This window comes from Pinus tabuliformis, chromosome 3_1 (assembly GCF_031772625.1).
Source record: "Pinus tabuliformis cultivar Carrire ecotype Pingquan chromosome 3_1, CPIR1, whole genome shotgun sequence".
In the NCBI taxonomy this organism is placed as follows: Eukaryota; Viridiplantae; Streptophyta; class Pinopsida; order Pinales; family Pinaceae; genus Pinus; species Pinus tabuliformis.
This window is the reverse complement of record NC_142301.1, coordinates 568,406,385-568,429,768: the sequence shown is the minus strand read 5'-3', so window position 1 is coordinate 568,429,768 and position 23,384 is coordinate 568,406,385. Positions and strand designations below refer to the sequence as shown.

At 35.0% G+C, this 23,384-nt stretch overlaps 1 protein-coding gene across 3 annotated transcripts; it reads right to left on the bottom strand.

The window, feature by feature from the left end:
* Positions 1-16,821: 16,821 nt before the first annotated feature.
* LOC149188261 (putative LRR receptor-like serine/threonine-protein kinase At5g48740) lies at positions 16,822-22,325 on the bottom strand. Of its 3 annotated transcripts, none has more exons than XM_089411619.1 (17): positions 22,174-22,320; positions 21,474-22,029; positions 20,852-21,318; positions 20,630-20,756; positions 20,454-20,525; positions 20,135-20,203; positions 19,771-19,842; positions 19,446-19,514; positions 19,274-19,345; positions 19,101-19,172; positions 18,747-18,919; positions 18,425-18,633; positions 18,160-18,286; positions 18,004-18,063; positions 17,720-17,912; positions 17,455-17,587; positions 16,822-17,342 (listed from the first exon to the last, which is right to left on the bottom strand). In XM_089411619.1, exons 1-17 carry the CDS (start codon positions 22,256-22,258, stop codon positions 17,040-17,042), a joined length of 2,859 nt encoding a protein of 952 aa, XP_089267745.1. In that variant the 5' UTR covers positions 22,259-22,320; the 3' UTR covers positions 16,822-17,039. The 3 variants fall into 3 exon arrangements, with proteins under 3 accessions (XP_089267745.1, XP_089267747.1, XP_089267746.1); XM_089411620.1 differs by having other exon boundaries at positions 16,823-17,342; positions 21,474-22,026; positions 22,174-22,325; XM_089411621.1 differs by lacking the exon at positions 19,101-19,172.
* Positions 22,326-23,384: the final 1,059 nt, after the last annotated feature.

The following is a 23,384-nucleotide window of genomic DNA, read 5'->3' as shown; positions in this document are numbered from 1 at the left end:
TTTATTATCCTTCTTAGCTTGCTTGAGGGACATTTGTTTATATGGTTGTAGCCATAGGAATACCCAATCACCTACATAAAAACTTCTTTCGCTGCAATGTTGATCTGCCTATTGTTTCATTCTATTCTGCACCAACACGAGGTTATCCTTTAAGAGTTAGAGGACTTGTTGTTGATGCTCGATGTGATGTTCCACTACTTGAACCTTAGAATTTTTTCTTAAATATGATGTGATGGATGGTAGCTGATATCCATAAAGTGCCATAAATGGGGTCATTTGAGTTGTTGTATGGAAGGAAGTGTTATACCACCATTCATCCAGAGGCAACCATTTGACCCATTGTGTCCTTTTATCAGATACAAAGCAACGAAGATATCCTTCCAAACATTTGTTTACTATCTTAGTTTGCCCATCAGATTGAGGATGATAAGATGAACTATGAGCTAACTGAATACCGAGACAAGAAAATAATTCTGTCCAAAAATTTCCAGTGAAAATGGGATCTCTGTCACTTACAATAATCTTTGGGTTTCCATGTATCTTTTGAATTGTTTCCATAAATGCAGTAGAAATTGTACTGGCTTTAAATGGATGTGATAATGCACAAAAGTGTGCATACTTGGTAAGTCTGTCAACTACCACCATGATGACACTCTTTCCCTCAGACTTAGGTAAACCGGGATAAAATCCATTGAAACCTCCTCCCAACATTGGCTTGCAATGGATAAAGGTTGTAATAGACCAAGGGTCTTAATTGTTTCAACTTTATTTTGTTGGAAAACCAAACATTCTGCCACAAACTTTTGAATATCCGATTTAAGGCCATCCCAAAAAAAATCCTTCTTAACCCTGTGGTAAGTTTTTAAAAATCCTGAGTGCCCTCCTAACGGAGAAGTGTGCAATTCCATAAGAATCTTTTGTTTGAGTTGGGAATTCTTACAAAGGTATAAGCGATCTTTGTATCATAACGAATCATTTTGTTAGCTAAATGTATCAGATGTACTGGAATATTGTTGTGACTTTTGAACAAGTGCCCACACTTCTTCATCATTCTTCCATTCCTCCCTTGCTTCATTTAACCAATCTAGTTGGATAATAGAAATGTCGCACAACAATGCTTCCATATCCTCATCCTTTTTTGAGAGTGCATCTGCCACCACATTTTGCTTCCCTTTTTTGTAGATGATTTCAAAGTCATAACCAACATCTTTGTGACCCACTTTTGTTTCTCTTCAGAGGATAATCTTTGTTCTAAAAAGTATTTAAGGCTATCATGATCCATTACCTTGAAGTGTCTTCCCATTAGGTAGGGTCACCATTTCTTACGTGCATGTAGTATTGCCAACATTTCCTTCTCATAAATGGCTTTGTGTAAAAACTTTCCCTTGATTGGACGACTTTCAAAAGCAATGGGTCTTTCATCTTGCATTAAAACAGCACCAATTCCATTTCCTAAAGCATCACACTCCACAATAAATATTTTTGTGAAGTCTGGCGTAACTAAGACTGGTGTTTGGCACATTGCCTCTTTAATATGTTCAAAGGCCTTTGTTGCTTCTGGAGTCCATGAAAATGCATCTTTCTTCAATAATGTTGTTAGAGGTGCTACTATTCTCCCATAATTTTTAACAAACTTGCGATAATACACCGTCAACCTGAGAAATCCTCATGGATGCTTTATGGATGTGGGGATTTTCCATTCCTTAATGGATTTAATTTTGCTAGGGTCTACCTTAACTCCTTCATGAGATACAATATGACCCAGATATTCCACCTCTTGTACTCCAAAGAAACATTTGGATATTTTTTCATATAATTGTTTCTCCTCCAATAGTTGTAGCACCTTGTCAACATGTTCAACATGATCCTTCCAAGACTTGTTTTAGATTATTATATCATCAAAAATTACTAACACAAATTTTCTAAGGAAGGGTTTGAAAATGGAATTCATCAAACCTTTAAATGTAGAAGGTGCATTGGTAAGGCCAAAAGGCATGACCAAAAGTTCATAATGACCCTCATGAGTTCTAAATGTTGTTTTTGGATTGTCTTCAGTCTTCATTCTGATTTGATGATATCCAAAATGAAGATCCAACTTGGTGAAGTAAATTGATCCATGCAATTCATCCAGTAATTCATCAATGACAGGAATGGGAAACTTATCTTTAATAGTGAGCTTGCTGAGCTCCCTATAATCCGGACACATGCGCCATGATCCATCCTTCTTGTGCACCAATACTACTGGAGTAGAGAAATAACTTTGACTAGGTTGAATTATACCAGCCTCTAGCATTTCTGCAACCATACGTTCATTTTCACTCTTTTGGGCATAGGGATATCTGTACGGCCTGATGTTTGGAGGAACACTTCCTGGAATCAGATGAATAGCATGATCATGATCACGAATAGGTGGGAGACCTTTGGGAGTATCAAATACCTTGGAATTATTGTCCAAGACTTTTTGGAGATCTGGAGAAATAGATGATTTCAATGTGAAAACATCTAGCGAACATAATTGTGCAATTACACCTCTTTGTTCCTTTTTTAGAAGCTTTGTCATACCGTTAGAGCTGATTATCTTTCCCAGTTTCCCTGCAATACCCCTTAATTCAAATTCCTTTCCTTCTGCAAAAAATTTCATGAAAATTTCTTGAAAATTAAAAGCTATTGTACCCAAGGATTGTAGCCATTGGACTCCTAGTACAACATCAGCACCTCCCATTGGAATGGAAAGCATTGGGCTAGTCAATACATATTCTCCCATGGATAGTTTGATATTATGGCACTTTCCAGAGCAATTTATTGTTCTTCCATTTGCAACCATCACTTGACACTCTGGTGCTAGATATAGGAAGCAATTCAATTCTTTTGCTACCTTACAATGAATAAAATTGTGGGTACTTCCTGAATCAATCAACACTATTACCTTTTTCTTCTTGATTTGTCCTTCTATCTTGATGGTTTGAGGAGTGGTAATTCCCACCAATGCATTACAAGATATGGTTGGATTCATTTCTTCTTTATCCAGGCTTTTTTCCTGGAGTATATCCTCTTCTTTTGACCTTTCTTGCTCCTTTTCTTCTTCCTCTTCACAATCTATGTAGAATAATTTCTTCTCAGCACACTTAAGAACTTTAGTGTATTTGCTATCACAACTGTAACAAATCCCTTTTGCTCTTTTTTCATCCAATTGTTGTGGTGTCAACCTTATAGGTTGTGGAAGACTAGGGGCAACAACACTTCCATCTTTATAGTTGTGAGTGGTATGCTTCCTGGTTGCCATAATTTTGCTTTCCATTTTTCTTGCTAACCTGAATGCCTTCTCTAATGAATCAAGTTCCCAAAGGCAAACATCATGTTGGATATTATCCTTTGAAGTCCCTATGAACACATCAATCCTATGCTTCTCTGGAATATTTTTTACCCTTATGTTCAATTTTTGGAACTCTTCAATGTGCTCCATTATTGAAGCCTTTTGTTTGAGATTTATCAATTTGCTAAAAAAAGTGTTACTTTTTGTATCCTCATAATGTGCTGTCAATTCTTCCGTAAAAATTGCCCAAGTGATAATTTGTTTATGAGAGAAAAGCCATTAATACCATACAAACTGATTTGGTTCGAAATATAAAGTTGCAATACGTACCTTTTGTGTGTTTTGCACATTATTAAGATTGAAAAATTGTTCCATCTGTAATATCCATGTTGCGGGATCCTTGCCATCAAACTTCCTCATATCGATTTTTGGAATATGGTGGGTCTTCGCTCCAACATTAGAGTCTATGAAATCATGATTAACATTTCTTTTGTTCGCATCATGAGTTTCCTTTACTACCCTTTCACCATTTGTAAGCATTTCTTATAGAAAATTTGTCAAATATGTCTTCAAATCTGCCATGTCTATCTTCAAATCTGCCATGTCTCTCTTCAAATCTTTCTTCAAATCTATTTTCAAATCGTCCATCTTAGCTTCCACGCCATTCATCTTAGCTTCCACGCCCTTTATCTTAGATTCCATGCCATTTATCTTAGCTTCTATTAGCATTTGTGAGAGTGACATTTGTTGCACTTGGTCTTGTAATTTTGATATATCATGTAGCATTTCTTCCTCTTCTTCATGAGTCATGCTAGAGATTTCAGGTTGCTTACTAGGTGTTTGCATTTTCTTTCCTCTGGGCATCAGTTACCAATAATAATGCTCTACTATGCCCTTTGAATTCCTTCAAAATAATTTTTCAAACCGAGCTTAAGCAAAAATTTAAAAAAATCTACACACCTTTTTTCACTTTGTAGGAGCTTGATATTGCCTCTGATGTATATCTGTAATTTCAGATCATCTAGTTCAAAAATTGCAACCTGCAATAGCCCTGTGTGTCCTCTTTCCAGTGCCACTAGTCTGATCCAAATTGGATTCTCCAAGGAAGAGTTATTGCAAATCTCCCACAGTGACCTGATTATAGACTAGTTCAGTAGAGCGAACTTGTATGACATGCCACATGTCCCTGTTTCGACCTTTGGCTCTGAAAAATATATAAAAGAAACTACATCCCATCCTCTTTCTGTACCTTCTTATGAAACTTCAATCCGATGCTCAGAGAGAAAGTTATGATGATTTTCCCCAGGTCACTTGTTTGGAATGTAATTCAGGACTCAGCAAAAAGACCAACTTCCTCAGATCATATCTCCGCAAATATAGTGCGAAAAGCTCTGAAATTCGGACCCAAGGTTCAGTGTGATTTCTTCTCAAATGGTTTTTTTATTTCGCTTCTGAAACGTCGTAGAAAAAAATTTATAGCGAAAATTCCACGATGACATGTTTGGAGCAGCGAAACCCTAGAATCCAAAGCTCTGATACCAAATGTTATGAAACCAGCTCACAAAAAGATAGAAAAGATAGATCAATGCCTTAGAATTCAGCGTCTTCAAGGGGGAAACCTACTTCACATTACACAAATGAATGATTCTTTGATGATTCAAATGACAAAACCTCCTTTCTATATATAGGAGTCTAAGGAGTCACAATATAACCCAGCCGACCTAACAATAATAATATAAAGGCACAAAAATAACAATAGAGGGATTCTATGGGGCACAATAATAATAATATGGGGACAATAGGAACACAACAATATTAGTAATGGATATAAATACAATAGTAATGGGGTAATCACTAGTATTATAGGGACCTAACATAAATACTGCCGGCTTTTGAAACGTGGGTCCCTCCTTAGCCTTTAGCCTTTTCCCCATGGTTTTCCCCACTCCCATGTGACTGAGCGCTCGGGGCCTCTCCTTCTCGAGGGTGTTTCCCAGCGATGTGCAATTACATTAATCACGCATCAAAAACTACCTGTTTTTCCCGATCCGGGCCTCCCAGGGGCTAGTTTTGCCTCCTGTGTAGTCTCCATGGGCCTCGGTTAGCGCGCTTTGATCGAGGTCCTCATCGTTCCACACTGGCTGCTAACTGCCATTGTGTAGAGGTGTTTCTGATCGCTGTTCTTAATTCTTTGAAGTTGAAGTTTTGTCCCGATTTGATATAGTCATGGTTCTCTGACTTTTCTTCATGGATCCAATTCGGATCAATTCCTTTTGAATTATGGAAATGTAGATCTACTTCAGTCAAGCATTTCACAATATTTGGAAGCAAATGTTACATTAAGATAAATGAAGATAAATTAGGGAAGTTTGATTCTATAGCAAATGAAGGAATATTTGTTAGTTAATCATATGGAAGCAAGGGATACAAATGTTACCACAAAAGACTACACAAGATAGTTGAAAGCATTCATGTATGAATAAATGAAACATTGGAGCAAAAAAGAAAATCCACTAGTAAATGAAGATTAAAAGGATATGATCAAAAGAGAGAATTAAAAGGAATAATAAAAATAAGAATCAAAAGAACAAGAGAACGAGGAGGTAGAACTTCAACATCTAAAGACTCCATCTAGATATGTTCAAAAATATCATCATGAAAATCAAATATTTGGAAATAAAGATTTAGACATTCAAACTAGAAGGAGATTAAAAAACACATCAAATCATGCAAACTTTTCCTTATCTAAAATAGAACCCAATAATTTTGGAGAAGCCAATGAATAAGAGCTTTGGATCAATGCTATGGTGGAAGAGTTAAATCAGATTAAAAAAAGTGAGACATGGGAATTTGTTAATAAACCAAAAGATAAAAATGCAATCATCATCAAGTCGGTCTTCCTGAAGATCTTGAATGTGGATGGACATGTAATGAGGTATAAGGCTAGATTGGATTGCAAAGGGTGTGTACAACTGGAAGGTGTTGATTTCGAAGGAACATTTTCTCTAATTGCCAAACTTGTATCAATACAAATGTTCTTGGAATTTGCATGTTTTGGAAAGTTCAATGTCTATCAAGTGCATGATAAGTTAGCTTTCCTGAATAGATATTTATAAGAAAAAGTGTATGTTGGAAAACCAGAGGGATTTCAACTAATAGAAAATAAAGACTATATATGTAGATTGAAAAAATTTCTTTCTTGACTAAAGTGTGCTATCAGGGTCTAGTACTCAAGACTTAATATTTCTTGCAAGGATTTAGAAGGTGAGAAATAGATAGCAAAATTTACATTAACATATAACGAAAAAAATTTGATCAGCGTTGTCTATGTGGATGACATCATCTTTGGAAGCGATGATGACACAATGAATCAAAGGTTTGCAATAGAAATGCAAAAAGAGTTTAAAGTATCCATGTTGGGAGAATTTTTGTTCTTCCTAGTATTGAAGATTGTTGGGTTAGGTAAACATCTTAAGGAAACATTTAAGAAGTTTGGAATGGAAAATTTTACACCTATTAGCACTCTCGTTGTCACATAATGAAAATTAAGCAAAGATGGTGAATCTATGAATGTAAATCAAACTTTGAGTAGGTTAATGATAAGAATATCATTATATTTGAGAGAATCTAGGCCTACTATCATGGAAATTGTATGATTGGATACAAGGTTTCTACTCCAAGAGAGACAAATGTGAAAGTATTACAAATATTTTTAAGATATTTGAAGGGAGCTACGGACTTTGTCTTATGGGTCTCAAGAAGTGAAGATTTTTCCCTAACATCATATACATATGTAGACTAGGCATGAAGTGTTGTTGACAAGAAATACACTAATGGAGGAGCATTCTTCTTGGGAAATTATTTGGTATCATAGTTAAACAAGAAACAAAATTCAATTATTTTGCCCATGGCTAAAGGAGAATATATTATATTAATAGCATGCTAATGGGATTTTAAATTCCCTTTCAATTATTTATCGGATAACTAAGGAATTCTTCATTAAATTGTGAGTTCAATGTTTGTATGAACTTGCAAACTATTGCGCAGTGTATATGCTTGTGATTACACTCTTGATTGTTGATGGGGTTGTAGTATTGTAAATGAAAGTCACAAATAAATATACTAAAGTTCTTTCAAAAGTCAGAAAGAAAAACAAACCAAACCTACAATCAAAACTAGAGCTGTAGAGTTGATATGGAATAGTTTTACCTAGTGGGATTAAAAAGCTTATTGTTGTAACCCCTAATACAGGTAGAATTACTAATCTATATTTCTAGAAAGGAAATATCACTCCTCTACCTAGTGGGCTTAGGAATCTTATTGTTTTCACCGCGAACATAGGTAGAACACATGACACAACTAGAAAGTAATTCACATAGGCATAAAAAAATTGACTTGCTTAAGGTTTATATGATCTTGAATTTTGTAACAAAAATGTACATGAGATGCAATGCTAGAAAGCTGCAATGTAAAGAAATGAAACTTGTTTAACCCTGAAAAAGAGAGTTTTGTACTTGTTCGATTAGTGAGTTGCAACAATTTAAAAAATGAGAAACATATAGCTAATTGGAATATAAACTAAACTATATAGTTATAGGAAATACATAGCTAAAGAGAGTGCCCTACCTCTTGAGTCCTTATGCGAGACACTATTAATAAAGGAAACATAACACTAATTTATGAGCACATCATTAAAGTAGATGAAATGGAAGTGGGGCATGAGTTTATATTAGGAATTAAGAATATAATACAATCCAGATATATTTGTTATGTTTTCTCTATCTCCATCTCTCTATCTCATGGCTCGAGTGGAGTTGGGTTTTTATACATATCACTTGCTATATTAAATTATCAAAAAATCAAAGGAAGATCATGAGAATCTTAATCTTCATATTTTTTTCATAAATATATTTTCATGAAATTTGAGAATCTAATAACCAAAGCACCATTCAACTACAAATGAAACATAAACTTATGTTAAAAATTTAAAATGCACCATTCAACTATAAATGAATCACAAACTTACTTTAACAATTCAAAATGCAAATTACAATCAAGATATTGACTTTATCTTCCCTTTATCTCCCTCTTAGAGTAACATAGTAACCATATAAGTTTCCATTAAACTTTAAAATATAATAAATAAATAAATAACTAATGTGCAAACTTCTCCCAAATTGTGTTTCAAAGTTGAACATAATTGAGTAAACCATTACCAAAACAAATCGAAAAAAGATATTAACATCGTGTCATAACCTAACACATACATGGAATTAAGGAATACTAAATTAAGTATTATTTCCAGGTCCCCCCTTTAATGCCTACATTTACATCATTACAAACATTATTACAAGAATCATAAATTACATATAGTCACATCTATCTAGATGGTCTTCCTCAACACTTATCCCCACTTTGAAGTCTCCTAGACAACACTCTTTTCACCACCACAATCTCTGAGCTTCCCATTCAACTCATTTAACACATAACCACCTATAACCATATTTGATTAACTTTAATTGATGCTTCTCGATCTCCCCAAGGAAAATATCGATATTGGACCGTATCTAGTTGTCAATTATGTAATTGACCTTTCTACACACATGGATCTCATAGCATAACATGTAATTGACTCTCTTGAACCTTGGAGCACAACAAGACCCATCAATGTATAACAGATTTACACAATTAAATTAGTGATACTTTCTTGGCACCAAAGAGCTTCAAGAACCACTAATTTAATTTTATTTCTCTATTCATCAATTGGTTGTACACTTTTAACATTTCACACAAACCAAAATTAGAAACACCATGACTAAAAAACCAATTGCCATATTTGTTTTTGATACCCATATTTTTACCCATGCCTGGAAAAGACTAAAGCTCATAACAATGAAATTAATCAACCTCTATGCTCTGTTTTCTATTAACTTACTAAATGTATAAAGCACATCTAAATGAATTTGCAAAAATAGCTAAGGGAAGGCTCTCTATTAATGGTTATGACCAGACCCAAATTAACAGTCACAATAATCATAAATTTTCAACCACATAGATCAAATAATGACAAATAATTTTCAAGTTCTTGTTTGATGGGGCCACTGGAATTTATAGTGTATTTAATGATTGCCTTTTTACAACGACACTTCCTCCAGCAACACCATCGAGTAGAAACACCATGAATTTACAGGAGAAGACATTGTGACCATCGATTCTATTTCTTACACTAACCCAATCCATCCTATCCATATGTATTAGTTGCAGCACTGCTTAGAGCTATTTTTCCTAAAATCAGAATATCTAAGGGCAGATCTTCAAAAGGCTCTCATTACACAATGGCTACAACCAGAATGAAACAAAAGAGCAAAGAAAAATCAAAGGTGGGAAAATGGTGTTTCAAGGGGCCTTGACAAAATGGGAACTTTATACAACATTCATGAGGGGAGTCATTTTCCTCATGTCGTCAAGTGTCTCATGGTCTCAAAATCGAATCTTGCAATGTCTGTTTCGGTTGCTTCCATCCACTGAAAATATTTTCCAGTTTGAGCAGAGGGTGAGTATAGCATGAAATACAATGCCTCTGGTATAGCACTAAAAAATCTGCTAGAGTGTGAACAATGAAGGCCCCCGCACCTTTAAATCTCACAGCAAAAGATAGTGTTCGAAGGTCTTCGAATTCCTTCAAAGCAATGTTCAACAACATATCCACACACCCCATCCGATTTGATTATTAGAGGATACCCATGACCCATGGAAGCAATTTTTGTCGTTCCATGATAGTAAGAAACCAGAGGTATAATCACAAACAATCTCTTTCCTAGTGGCTCTTTTCCAGTGCATATGGCAAAAACACATAGGGAATAAATCTATACATAAAAAAAAATTTACTCACAAAATGAAAACTAAACACTCTAACACGTTGTCTTATTTATGTACAAAGAACCAAAAAATATCAGACCTCTTCCATCTTCCTGAACCCTCCCATGAGGGATTCAATCCCATATAGGCTCTGATACCAACAAGAAAATTGGAGTAGTCATTGTACAAAGATTACTCACAAAACTATTTGTATTATTCACCAAAACCAAATTACAAGCCATATAAATAGTGCTCATGAGATCCAATAGATTCCAAAGGAGGAATTGCTTTTTGAGAGAATCTCTCAACAAAACCACAAAACTAATCTACCTATTTACTAATGTAAGCATTATTTCCAAGTGAGACATGTTAGGTAAACCTGGTATTTAGAATTTTATTTTAAAGGATTTGACAATTGTAGGTAGAAATAGGAGAAAAAGGAGTTGTGGCAGAGGACCTTACAATAGAAAGGCTACAGAAAAAAGTTGTTCCATCTAAGGTTTCAAGAAAGTAGAGGACAAAGGAACTCCTCAAGGAAAGTTGAAGAGAACAAGAGAAGTTTTGAAAAGGTGAGAAGTAGGTGTAGAAGCCCAAAAGAGCAAGGAGTGCTCAGCAGGTTCTAGAGGAGTGAACTAGAGGAATACCAAAAGGCCAAGCTATAGAGAAATCTTGGTAAGGTATTGGGGCGACAAGTTAATGGAGAAGACTTGTTGCTAGGGCTTTATTGCAGGTCACAATGGGAAAGAGGAAGCTCACGAAGGAGGAAAGAAGATCATTTTTGATAGTCATTTTGAAGGTGCAAGTGTAAGCTGCAATAGAAGAAAAGACGAGTCCACAATGAATGGCATAAGAGGAAGAATGAATTAATACAAAATTTTTGAGTTAAAAGAGACACTCATTATGATAAGAAAGCCACATGAGAAATGGAATAAGACTATAGATATGGTTGGGTGTTAAGGAAGATAAAGATAAAACGAACTATGGTACAAGAGAGGTTGAAGCACAACTTGAGCACCTTGTTTGGGAAGAAATAACTAAGGAAAACTAAGTACAATGGATAGGTTGTTTACATTTGTGAACTAGAGCAAGGACCACTCCTTGGTGAAGAGGATGATGGAGATGAGGAGAGGAGACTAGTGGAAAGACTCATGGACAGTGTAAAAAGTCTAGAATAACATATGTTTCGAGAATCATTAATAAAGGCCCAATAGCCTCATGTTTTTAAAACTAATTAACTATTTTCATGTGCATGACATGCAAAACACAAATCTAGATAATCATTAGAAACCATCATGAAGGAAGGGGAAAGTGCAGAATTTTTCTTAGGGGACGAATGCAATAGTAGAGTTCCAAAAGAAGCATCCCTTCAAGTGAATGAGGTGGATGTAGAAAAATATCCGAAGGCAATGCTCATGGAGAAAGATAAAGAAATAAATATGTTGGATGAATTGCAACAAGAAATGAGAAAAATGAAGAATTTACAGCTAGTGATGGAGAATGTTTGCGTATAGATAGTCAATAAGAAGTACCCATAGCATCTAAGGCACAAAGATAATCCTTGACTTTCAAGCTAATTATGTGCTTGTAGGTATAGAGAGAGATAATAAATATGAAGCTCTCATTAAGGAGAGATAATCTATGCCATTTCCTAGAAATGGTGGTGAATCTTGGGGACAACATTCAGAAGAAGTAATTAAAGATCTCGAGAAAGAGATGAGGCTCTTAGAGGAATGGCTAATAAGGGTTGAACCTTGAATGGACTCTGAAAATCTAGTTCAAGATAGTCTTCTAATTTGGATGAAGAGTTAAATTTCCTAGAAGAAAGGATAATATATTTAAAGGTTCCTATTCAACATGCAAAATTGTAGTTGGAAGAAGATTAAGCATATGGACCAACATTAAATAAGGGTTTTACAACTATTAGGAAAGAGGAAGACAATGAGAAGAGACTGAATCAAGGGAGAGTTCAAAACAACTTAGAGATGTGAGAAAAAAGATCTAAAATAAGGCTAGAGAGCCTTGTATTTTTAAATCTGACAAGTTGTGTATGGAGGATGGTATCAAGAATGAAAAGTGATGATAGTTACCTATAGCAATCATAATGATCGAAGATGATGAAGGATTTCCTTCTCAAAACATTGGAGGAGGACAAAATTTAAAACCTATAAAAATGGAAGATGAGACAATACTATCTCATAGAGAGGATCAAGGAGAAACCCATACAAATACAACTAATGAAGTTATTGGAGTACAATTTCAAGAACCGGTGGGCAAGAAAAAATTGGCTTATATTGATATCCAAAAGGAAGATCAAATATATGATCAACAAAAACATTTAGATGCAATTCTCATTAAATTTGAAGAGGTTAGATTGCTAGAAAAGTGGATTAGGGTAGAGATAATTTTCTATTTCTAGATTGATTATGTGTTTGCAAGTGACAAGGGATCTAAGACAAGGATGAGAATGTATCATGTAAACAACATTTTATTCCATTTAGAGAAGGATGACGACAACAGGAATAAGAAGATTCCAACATATGACATGAGAGATGAAAGTAGTAAATTTCAACTGAGGAAAGAGCTAGATGACGAGATTGACAAGATGTGGATGTTGATGAGAAATATTCACAAGAGGAGATACGACTAGAAGATAAGGACAACCAACAATAGAGTGCAACTAACCATGTGAATTTACCTCAACAAGGCATATAGGGTAATGCAAAATCAAATTTGGGATCCTGGAAGACTGACATCAATAGTGAGGCAATAATATAGGCAAAATTATGGACAACAACAACATTATGTATGGGAACCTAGATGAGTAAACAAATTGAAGGCACATGCCCACGAGGAAATGACATATTTCAACTTGGGGAGTCTGATGCAAGAGCATCAATCCCTAGGAAAACCTTTTTTTTTTTCCTAGAATGAAAGGGCATCATGTAATTTCCAAAGGGAACGTAATTTCCTTCGAATTTAATTTATAAAAATTATACATAGTAGGATTTTGATGTAACTCCAACTATTCAGACTCTAGCTATTATGGCTATTACATTATTGGTGTTTTGGGCCATGTGGATCTTTGTAAAAATGTCATGTTCTGGGTGAGATGTTAAGAGTATTGGGACAAATGTCCAAAAACTCTTTAGTGATTGAAATATATTCTTCCCAATAGTTAGAGATAGAGAATGTGTGTACAATTTAGGATTCAAATTATGGGTCGACATACCTTAAGAGGTAGTCTAGTAAATAGAGCTCAAGGTGGAGCTGCTCGAGAAAAGAATGAAGCTTCTGCATGGTGTGAATGTAGGTCATTTATGTCCATCTAAATATATTATGTTTTCTATGTTAGCTTTGAGTCTTCGTAGGTTGATCTTCCTTTTTAATGTGTGAATGCCGTATGTGTAATCGATCCTTCCTCAGTTGTGTAAGTGTTATGAGCTTTATTAAATCCTTGATTAAAAGTTAGTTTGGGGTGATTGTGTGTGATCCATTAATGAGCAAAATAGAATGAGCCTATCTTAGTTCTATTATTAATTAACTCCTTGAGTTTAGATCCAAAAACAAAGTTTTTTGACGCAACATTTATGAGAAGCAAGAGAGGTCGCAAGGTGATCAAGTCAAATTGAATCACTCACATGTAGAGGATAAGTGCCGACCATAATGCAGTTGATGTTATCTAACTTGATAACAGTTACGCAGGATTCCAGTCATATCAAAATTGATTTGAAAAATAGGGTCATATCTGTCCCACAAGGGTTAACTAGTGAAATTATCATTGTTGATAAGGGTTACGTCCATTGATAGAAATCAGTTAAAATGTCTGCCACGAAATTGTTAAAAGTTTGTTCAGTAACAAAATGCAGGAGGCTTTCAATCTAGAGGTTCATGCATTGCATTTAGATCTACATTCTGGATTTCAATGTCACATCTAAACCATAAGTTGTATCCAGACCTTGTCCCACCTCAAGCATTTGAAAATTTTATCTGGATCGCAACTTATCCGAATTCAAGTGAATATCTAACATGGGACCTACATTCAATAATCCAAGGGTAGTAGAAATATGGCCTTCAAGTAATTTGATATTCTAAGTGAAACCCAGATTTCTGGATCAATAGATCAAAAACTTTATCTAATGTGGACCGTACAAAGAGAACTATTCATATAAGTTAAATCCAGGCATGGAATCCAAAGTCGAAGAAAAAAGGTGATATATGGGCCACCAACCTCGGATGCAATTTCTTTGAAAAGATATTTGGGCCTCAACAGTTGGATATAACAACCAATGAAGAAAAGGTATCTGGTACAAGAGACATCTGAGGTTTTGGAAACTTGGCAACTGCCGAATCTTCCGAGATCCAAATCTCGGAAGAAAGGTGGATTTTTGGGAAATCTATTTATAATATGAGAACATTGAAAGAAAAGGATTTTGGGTTTAAGCGCCTTTGGCGTGAAGTTTTTGGTATGGAACACAATCATATGGTGGCTTCTAGGTGAGTCTGCATGTGCTAAAGTGTGATCAAATTTAGTTTGCGAATGAAAAAAGGTATGGAGACCACCATTCTAGTTGAGTAGTGTATTAGAGTCATCATGACTACTCAAATTTAGAAGACTGAATTGATGAACTATGAGATCATGCAAAGGACATAAACTGAGTAGTTTACACTAATCATCTTTCTTATTATTTATATTGTTTTATAGTTTTATAAATTGTTTGACTTGGGAGTTCTTTAAACACATGCAATACAATATCCCATAACTCATCCATTCATATTATGGTTCTCATCTTAAGAATCCAAAACTCAAAACTCATAATCTTTAATAGAAAAAACAAAAAATCATATAAAAACATAAATAAAAATATCTTATACTCATAAATGTGAAAACCATTTCCCAAAAATAATTATATAAAAAAAAACTTTTCTAACGAGAAATAAACCTTTTTCTTTTTCTTTAACTTCTATTATTTACGTTTTACTTTTTTACAATAATGCTTGATCACTTTTTTTACTCACTAATTAAAATGTACCTTCCAAAAAAATCTCTAAATCATGCTTGCAAATAAATCGCTTCATACCATTAAAAATCTAATAACTTTGACCAATTTAATAGATTAAAAGAGGAGAAAAGAAAATAAAAACACACTCAGTTATGAGCTGATACTCGGTAAATTGTTTGATGTAATTGCTTAAATATTCAAAGCCACTAAAAATAGATAAGTTAATTTTAGCTGAGAGATACATGATTGAAAATTGCTAAATTTAACCTTCTAAAAATAATTAACTCAATAACTTAGTTAACCGGAGAGATTATTTTCTCTGGTCATTTTGAGTTTTCTGAAATATATATATATATATATGGGCATCACTTTATTGAAAAATTATCAAGCAAAAATGAATTTTAATAAATCGATCATCAACTTCGACTGGATCATTAAAGGGGCAAGACCTTTCTTGTTATCGATCCCTAGTGTGACTTTGGGTTCTGGTAGTGGGAATAGTTTGGAGCAAAGGGAGAGGAGCACCTGCACTGACCTGCTCGCCTTCAACTCCTAGAATCCTCTGTAAGACACAAAAATGAACACAGACCTCTTCGAATACGTCATCTGCCAAAGCGATCCGGTGCTGGAGTCACTGTAATTCGTCGCTAACATTCACATAAAATCGAGCCTCTGGCAGGAGAGCTACGCGTCTAGATTTTTCCGACGGTGGTCCATATGACATCATATTATGTTTTCTTTTCTAATTAAGAAAAATCTAATTAAAAACAATGAGATAAAGTGATATCATAACAAATTTTTTACCATATAGATTGGATGGTGTGTGCGGGTTGAGTGTCAATTACGTTAATGGTTGAAATATTATGGAAATAGTTTAGGGTGAGAATTTGAAATAAAACGGTACTAATAGCAAACTTGTGAGTGTAAAGCAAATTTGTAAATATATAGAGATTAGTTGATTTGTGTGGATTGTATCTTAATCAAATTATTAAAAAAACTAACATTATAGAAGTGATTAAATAAAAACATGTGTATAACAAAAATTAAAATCCTCAATCATAAAAATTAATAATTATATTTTTTATTTTAAAAATTAGTAAAATATTTTCCAATTATTATTATTAATTATATATTTTAAAATAAAATAAATATTTCTAAAATATTCAACCATATTAATTATTTCTTTAAAATAAAATAAATAGAACATGAACTTATATTAAGAATTTAGAATACAAAGTACAATAAAGATCTTCTCTTTATGTTATCTTTATCTCCGTGTTTCATGGCTGAGGGAACTTCGTTTTTATACTATCACTTGCTATATTAAATTATCAAGAAAATCGAGGGACAATCATGAGCATCTTAATCTTCATATTTTCGTCATAAATATATTTTCATTATTAAATTCGAAAATCTAATAACCAACTCACACTTCAACTAGATATGAAACATGAACTTAATTTAAGAATTTAAAATGCGTATTGCAATTAAGATATTGTCTTTATCTTCGCTCTATCTCCCTCTTGTAGTAACATGGTAACCGTATCCGTAACCTATTAAGTTATATATATAAAAAGAAACTATTGTGTAAACTTGTTCCAAATTGTGTTTCAAAGCTCAAGGGAAAAGAAAATTATTTTCACTATTACCAAAACATTTCGAAAAATATATTAACATCGTGTCCTAACGTGACACATACATGGCATTAAGGACTATTTTATGGGCCGGGTCTTAACATTACCCAAAGGCCAATTCTTTAGGTGGAATTTTTGGAAGTGCTGACCATGACCATGACACATAAAAGGATGAGAAGAAATCCAGAATGACTAGAACTTCCGTTACCATTCCAAACAGTTGTATTCATAAACTCATCTTCCCACTTGCGTGAGGTTGGAGCTGTTGTCGCTCCACTTCATGTTGTCCACCTGGGAACAGATAGGGTCGGTCTCCAAAGAAGCAATTGTCTCTGAAATTGGAAGATCATACTCATGTATAATAGCACTTTTTATCTCTGCCACTACTTCACTTGCGCTGGGCCTATATGATGGCCTACTCTGAACACATCTAAGCGCTAGTTTAGCAACCTTAGCAACGGATTCCATGTCGTAGTTACCATTCAACCTCCTGTCTATGATAATCGCTATGTCCTCCATCTCCACATATCGCGTGACCTGCAAATGCGTCCGATTCTAATTATGGGTAGACTCGCTGAATATGCGCTTGAAAGTCATAAATTATGTTCATGTTGCTTTTTCTAGAATGATCAATAATCAAAGTCATTACCCATTGAACGATATCGAGTTCATCTTCAGGTACATTTGCATTTATGGGTGATCTGCCAGTTAGGAGTTCTAACAAAACCACACCGAAACTATATACATCGCTCTTGTCCGTCAACATAAGAGTGCGAAGATACCTGCGGTATAGATTCTCATCAAAATGCTAAGCTATTCATGTACACTAAAACAAAAATGAAACGGCCTTTACTCTTAAAAATTAATGCAATTCCACAGTAAGAGTAATAGGAAGGGTTATATATGTGGTTTACGCTGGATCGAGGTATCCTAGGGTTCCTTTCACAATAGTGCAGGTAACATGAGAAGCATCACCACCAGGTGTCAACCTTGAAAGACCGAAATCGGCGATTTTTCCATTCATATTGTTGTCTAGAAGGATGTTGGCTGTCTTGATATCTCTATGAATTATCTTTGGGGTGCAACCCATATGAAGGTATTCCAATCCTTCGAACACAAATCGCTGGTTAGATGAGAAATAAGGTAATCAATAGATACAAAAATATATGTTCATTAAATGCTTTAGGAAAAGTGTTACCCTGTGCTGCATTTAAAGCTATTTTGATCCTGGTTTCCCAGTTTAGCTCAAAAGTAGGATCTGGAAAATTAAAAACCAAAAGAGTTTCCATTACTTGGTAATTTTACACGTTATATGCACCTTTCAATCAAACATGCTTCTAAGCAATATATTTACCATAAAGGCGGTCTCGTAGGGACCCTCCGGGCATGTGCTCATAGACGAGCATAAGCTCTCTCGATTCAATACAGTAACCGAGTAAAGTCACCAAGTTCTTATGATGGACTGTAGAAAGAAGATTAACCTGTTCACCAAGTGAAGTCAATGGCATGAAATTTGAATTCCGATCATTTTAATTATTACTTAAGAGTGCAGCCAAAACATTATTAGGTTAAGTCCAGAAATCGGACCATATTACATGATTTAAGGATCTAAAAGTTACCTCATTCAGGAACTCCTGAACACCTTGTTTGGAAAACGAGGAGAGTACTTTTACAGCTATACGTTTTCCTCGTTCCAATTGACCAAAGAACACAGATCCAAAGCCCCCTTGCCCTATTTTCTCCCTAAAGTTTTGTGTGGCTGCGATTATCTCTTGTAGAGTAAATACGCGAGACTTTGTTGTATTTGGCACTACGATCGTTGAGTTGTCTGCACTTTATCAATCAGGGTTAAATTAGGACAGTCTAAGATTGCTTCAATTCTGGGGTCTACCTTTACTACGTCTCATATTAGAAATAGTAAGATTGAATATATTTCCTGACCTTCGTACAACGCGCTGCCCTCTTTTCTCCTGGTTTTCTTACAATGCAAAACAATAGCTACTACGAACACTAAAACTATCAGTGCACTTCCACTTAATGTCATTCTGAGGGTGAGCTTCACCCTGTGGTTGTTTGGATTTGACGGGATATATAGATAGCGGTTCCCAGAGTATCTGTAACACATCAAACGAAGTAGACGTTCCGTCAAATCTCTTCAGTTTCATCACTTCCTCAGGTATTGGTTGCTCGGATAGCAAAGCAAACATGAAAGATGATACTGAAACTGCAAAATAATAGAATGCGAAGCTGTTGTTAGCACCTGCAATATTACAATCAATAAGAATTTAGATTTACCTGAATACCAATGAGGGATTGGAAAGAAGTTGCGGAGGAATTTCACCACTGAAATTATTATTTTCTATAAACCTGTGAAATGATTGCTCTCTGTAAACCTGTGACCATAAAACTGATAGGAAGGAGAAGATTGATGTATGATTTTACAATAAAAAGATGGGAGAGAGGCGTACAACTCTGTAAGGTTTTCGAGTCCAGAGAGCCAGTCTGGAACTTTACCGGTCAAGGTATTGTTTTGTAGATGTCTGCACAATAAGCAAATTATTAGATGCCTAATTAAAATGATGACCAATCCCTGTTTTCGTAAAAGTGTAGGCTTGCTCTTATTGAGAACAGAGTACTTACAGTCTCTCCAACATGGTTAAATTGGAGAAATTTGGCAATGGTCCCGTAAAATGGTTATTCTCGAGTGACCTGGTTATGTCAACACGAATCATAGATGAGTTTCACATCCACTATGGTATTTAAGGGCCAGAAATGTTCACGTCATAACACCTCGGAGATCATCAATCTTATATTGTGTTTGTCAAACTCTGAAGAATGCCAGTGAATTTCACCACTAAATTACACCACTAAAACTTTTCTGCTCTATAAACCTGGAATCGTGGCAATGAAAGTAAAGAAAAGATTGAGTATAATTTTATAATCAAAGGATTGGAGAGAATCATACAAATCTTTAAGGTTTTCGAGGCCAAAAAGCCAGCCCGGAACGTTACCGGTCAAGTTGTTATTTTGTAGATATCTGCACCATAAGCAAAATAAATGGACGTTTCACTAAAATCAGTATATGCTTGTGTATAATTCTTTTATCATTTAAAATTTATTAATTATTCTACATTAATGATAACAAATTTAAGCCCGGCAACATTTGATTCCTTTAAATGGTTATTCAAGTTTAAAGTGAATTAACATTGATATCATTTTTTAAATGTTATCACATACTTTACTTAGAATAACAATGAATCTAAGAAATTACAATCCATATAAATTTTAAAAAAGCGTAAGGTCTATTCTCTTGAGAAAGAAGTGCTTACAGTCTCTCTAACATCGTCAAATTGGAGAAATTTGGCAATGGTCCCGCAAGAGAGTTATTCTCAAGTGACCTGCTTATGTCAACACGATTAATGGATGATTCCCACCTCAAGTATTTACAGTGAAATACAAGTTATGATCACTTCATAAGCAAACTCCGAAAAATATCCTAGAACATATAGACCATAATGTATACTAAGTTCGAAGAAGTTACATTTCACTGAGATTTGAAATCGTGATGCATAATTCTGGAAGCGATTTCTTAGGATACAAAACTATGGTATGGGTACAGATAGACCAAAAATAATAGAATTTCCTTACAGGTTGACTAATGCAGTCAATTCTCCAATATTCTCAGGTACCGATCCACGAAGATTCCTTCCTGACAAATTCCTGCTAACATAACATTGTCTTAACCTCTTATATTATCAGACATAATTTCTGTCAGTTTTACAACTTCAGACATAAAAGAATGAATGGTAAACAATTAGATTTACATTTCTGAAATTCTTACGACCGAAGTGCTGTTGTCACAGGAAATTCCTTTCCACTCGATCAAATAGCAAGGATCGGAAATCCAATCTGTTACGCTAAACCTTGTTTTAAGAGCCTGGAGAGCTTCAACTGCAGACAACACAAATTCGTTAAACCTAACATGAGGAATTTCAACCTGAATTATTAATATTATTATTATTATTTTACGAGTAAAGCGCACTTACTGTCTTTCGAATATGTTGCCAGTTGGGTCGGAATAATCGCGTAATACTCTAAAGCATTGAGTATGGCAGCAGTTGAATGGTTGACGGCCGATAGTGTCACTTCTATGAGTTCTGTGGTGTTTACCAGAACTTGTGTCTCTAAGGCAGAATAATTTCGCGCCAGAGTCATATTAGGACCGGCTGATAGTCCATTTATCCAAACGGAAAAGGAAAGGGTCATATCAGCCGGCTCGATATCTGCAAAATAGAGCAGCAATAATGCTTGGGGACGGTCGAATACAAATCCCGATAGATCTACCAATAAATTGTGACCACCGGTAATTAAATAGGCTGTTTGCATCACGAAAGATGGAGGAATGTTTTGGGTATGGGATGCTGAAATGGGGTGTTTCGAACTTTCGGGCTTTGCACCTTGATCTCCGGATTGTGGTGGTTGCCACAGGCGGTCGAACTCGTCTTGTGGATACCTGCTTCATCATGCAAAGTTATTCAGACTACAAAAAAGAGAATCACGCCTGCAGAACAGCGTCAGCAGTAAGCATCTCTTCCTCATATATGGCACCTAAAACTTATTGCGCTTACATTTTCCATACGCAAAACATACAAGTTTCAATAGGTTTACCTCACAAACGGTTTATTTCCACCATAATCACATCTTGCTGCAAGACTCAACATTGTTCCTGGCTTAGCCTGTTGATACATGCCATTCCTGAGGGTCCTCAATTCGATAGCAGAGATAAAGGGATCGTTAGTCGCGGAGGTTCTGATCAAGCAAATATATAACACTGTTCCAGAACTAACAAAGACTTCCTCATAGTAGAATGGAAGCATATTTGTCAGGTTTGTGATTGGTATGTTTTGCACAGCCAACATACCCAAGGTCTCAATAGAGAAAGAGAAAGCTAAGGTTGACGATTTTTGAAATCCCGTGTAATTTCCGACGGCGAACCATAACCTTAAGAGGTAAGGCACATTGGGAGCCACAGGCAAGCGATAACAAGATTTGTTGAGAGGCTGTGGGAAGTACCGTAGGTATTGCATGGAAGAACCTCCTAGAGAGACATCCCCTATGTATCCTGGCTCACCGACGTCTATGTAATTATTATCAGTTACCCATGTTATGTTGTTTTCTGCGGTATGATTTGTTTGGCCTCCACAATCGATACTGAGAAATCCTGCTGCGTCAAAATATATTTTGTGAAATCAAGTAATACATAAACATGAAACGATCCACGAGTAGTGATAAATAAACAGAATTTCAAAGAGGATACGAAAATTAACGAAGGTTGGAATGAATTGTTTACAAGGATAGAAATACTCACCTGGTTGAGCAACAACAGCGTGTAAATGAAATAACACGCTGATAGCCAGCAGACCTGCACATTTGCCGCAACCCAGGGTGAGCATGTTTGCAGATGGCGAGATGGAAGGCTCATAGCAGGAAGGAATCGAAAGAGTGAATATGGCAAGTTGGAATTGCTTGAAATAGTCCTGAATCCTGAAATTTTTTGTGATCTTTTTTTATGGATCGAATATTGTTCCGGCCGAATGGCGCAGAAGGGGCCACGCGTCTTTCTGGTTTTAATGTAACGGGGCCCGCCCACATCCACGGGAAGAGGATATGAAATACATACATCGCGTATGCCTCATGTTTGAAAGTGTTCATTTGACCACATCAACTACACATCGTTATGTGTTTTGTGACAAATTAAAAATTAATATGCAATTAGCTAGCACAAAAAGGAATAAGATGTCTCTCGATATCACGTCGTTGAGTGACGACTTCTGAGAATGAGTATTTAATGTATTCATTTGTTAAATTCCTTTTCCAAATTTGAAGTAGGATTTAATTATTTTTGATGGGTTAAAAGTTTGTTTTTTTTATAAAGAAGATATGCTTGTATTTTAAGATTCAAAGTTTTGAAGATGAATGAGTCTAGCTCGTTATAAACCATTAGTATGTTACTTCGGGTATTTGGTTTTCTTTAAAAAATAGATAAGTTAAGTTGTATTTACGAATAATGGTAAGGTTGTTATTGTTGTGTGATGAATGACTTAACACTTATGTAACCCAAAGTATAGATGAAGAAAAATATGACATGTTATATGACTTAAATGTAAATGTAGAGGACATTGAGTGAAAAAGAAATTGTTGATATTATTGGATAACTTTTTAAAATTGAGAAGTTTGTTTTAAATTAATGTATAAATTTCAATTCATAAAAGTTTTTTTTTATATGAATCTACCAACAGAATTCCAATTTTAAAAACTTCAGGTCAAATCATCAAAACTTTATTTCTCTCAATCAATGCAAAGAAACACTAGAGAAAAGTAGGTTAAAGAAGCATAGTGTGTAGTAAAATGGGGAACAAGTAAGGCTAAGTAGCAAAAAAAAAATGTTATTTTAGACAATATAATTAAATTTGACTAGTGACTAATTATATTCAATCCATGTTAAAATTGAATTAGTATTTGATTTAGATTCATTAAAAATTAACAAGCAATCCTTGTTACAAAGATCTTCACAAACCA

Excerpts from the sequence above, each read along its gene's own strand:
- LOC149188261 (XM_089411619.1), bottom strand. The coding sequence starts at position 22,258 with ATGCTCACCCTGGGTTGCGGCAAATGTGCAGGTCTGCTGGCTATCAGC. Across the intron at positions 18,634-18,746 it reads GGGCAGCGCGTTGTACGAAG|ACAACTCAACGATCGTAGTG; the intron begins GTCAGGAAATAT and ends GATAAAGTGCAG. Across the intron at positions 18,064-18,159 it reads CCTACGAGACCGCCTTTATG|ATCCTACTTTTGAGCTAAAC; the intron begins GTAAATATATTG and ends TTAATTTTCCAG.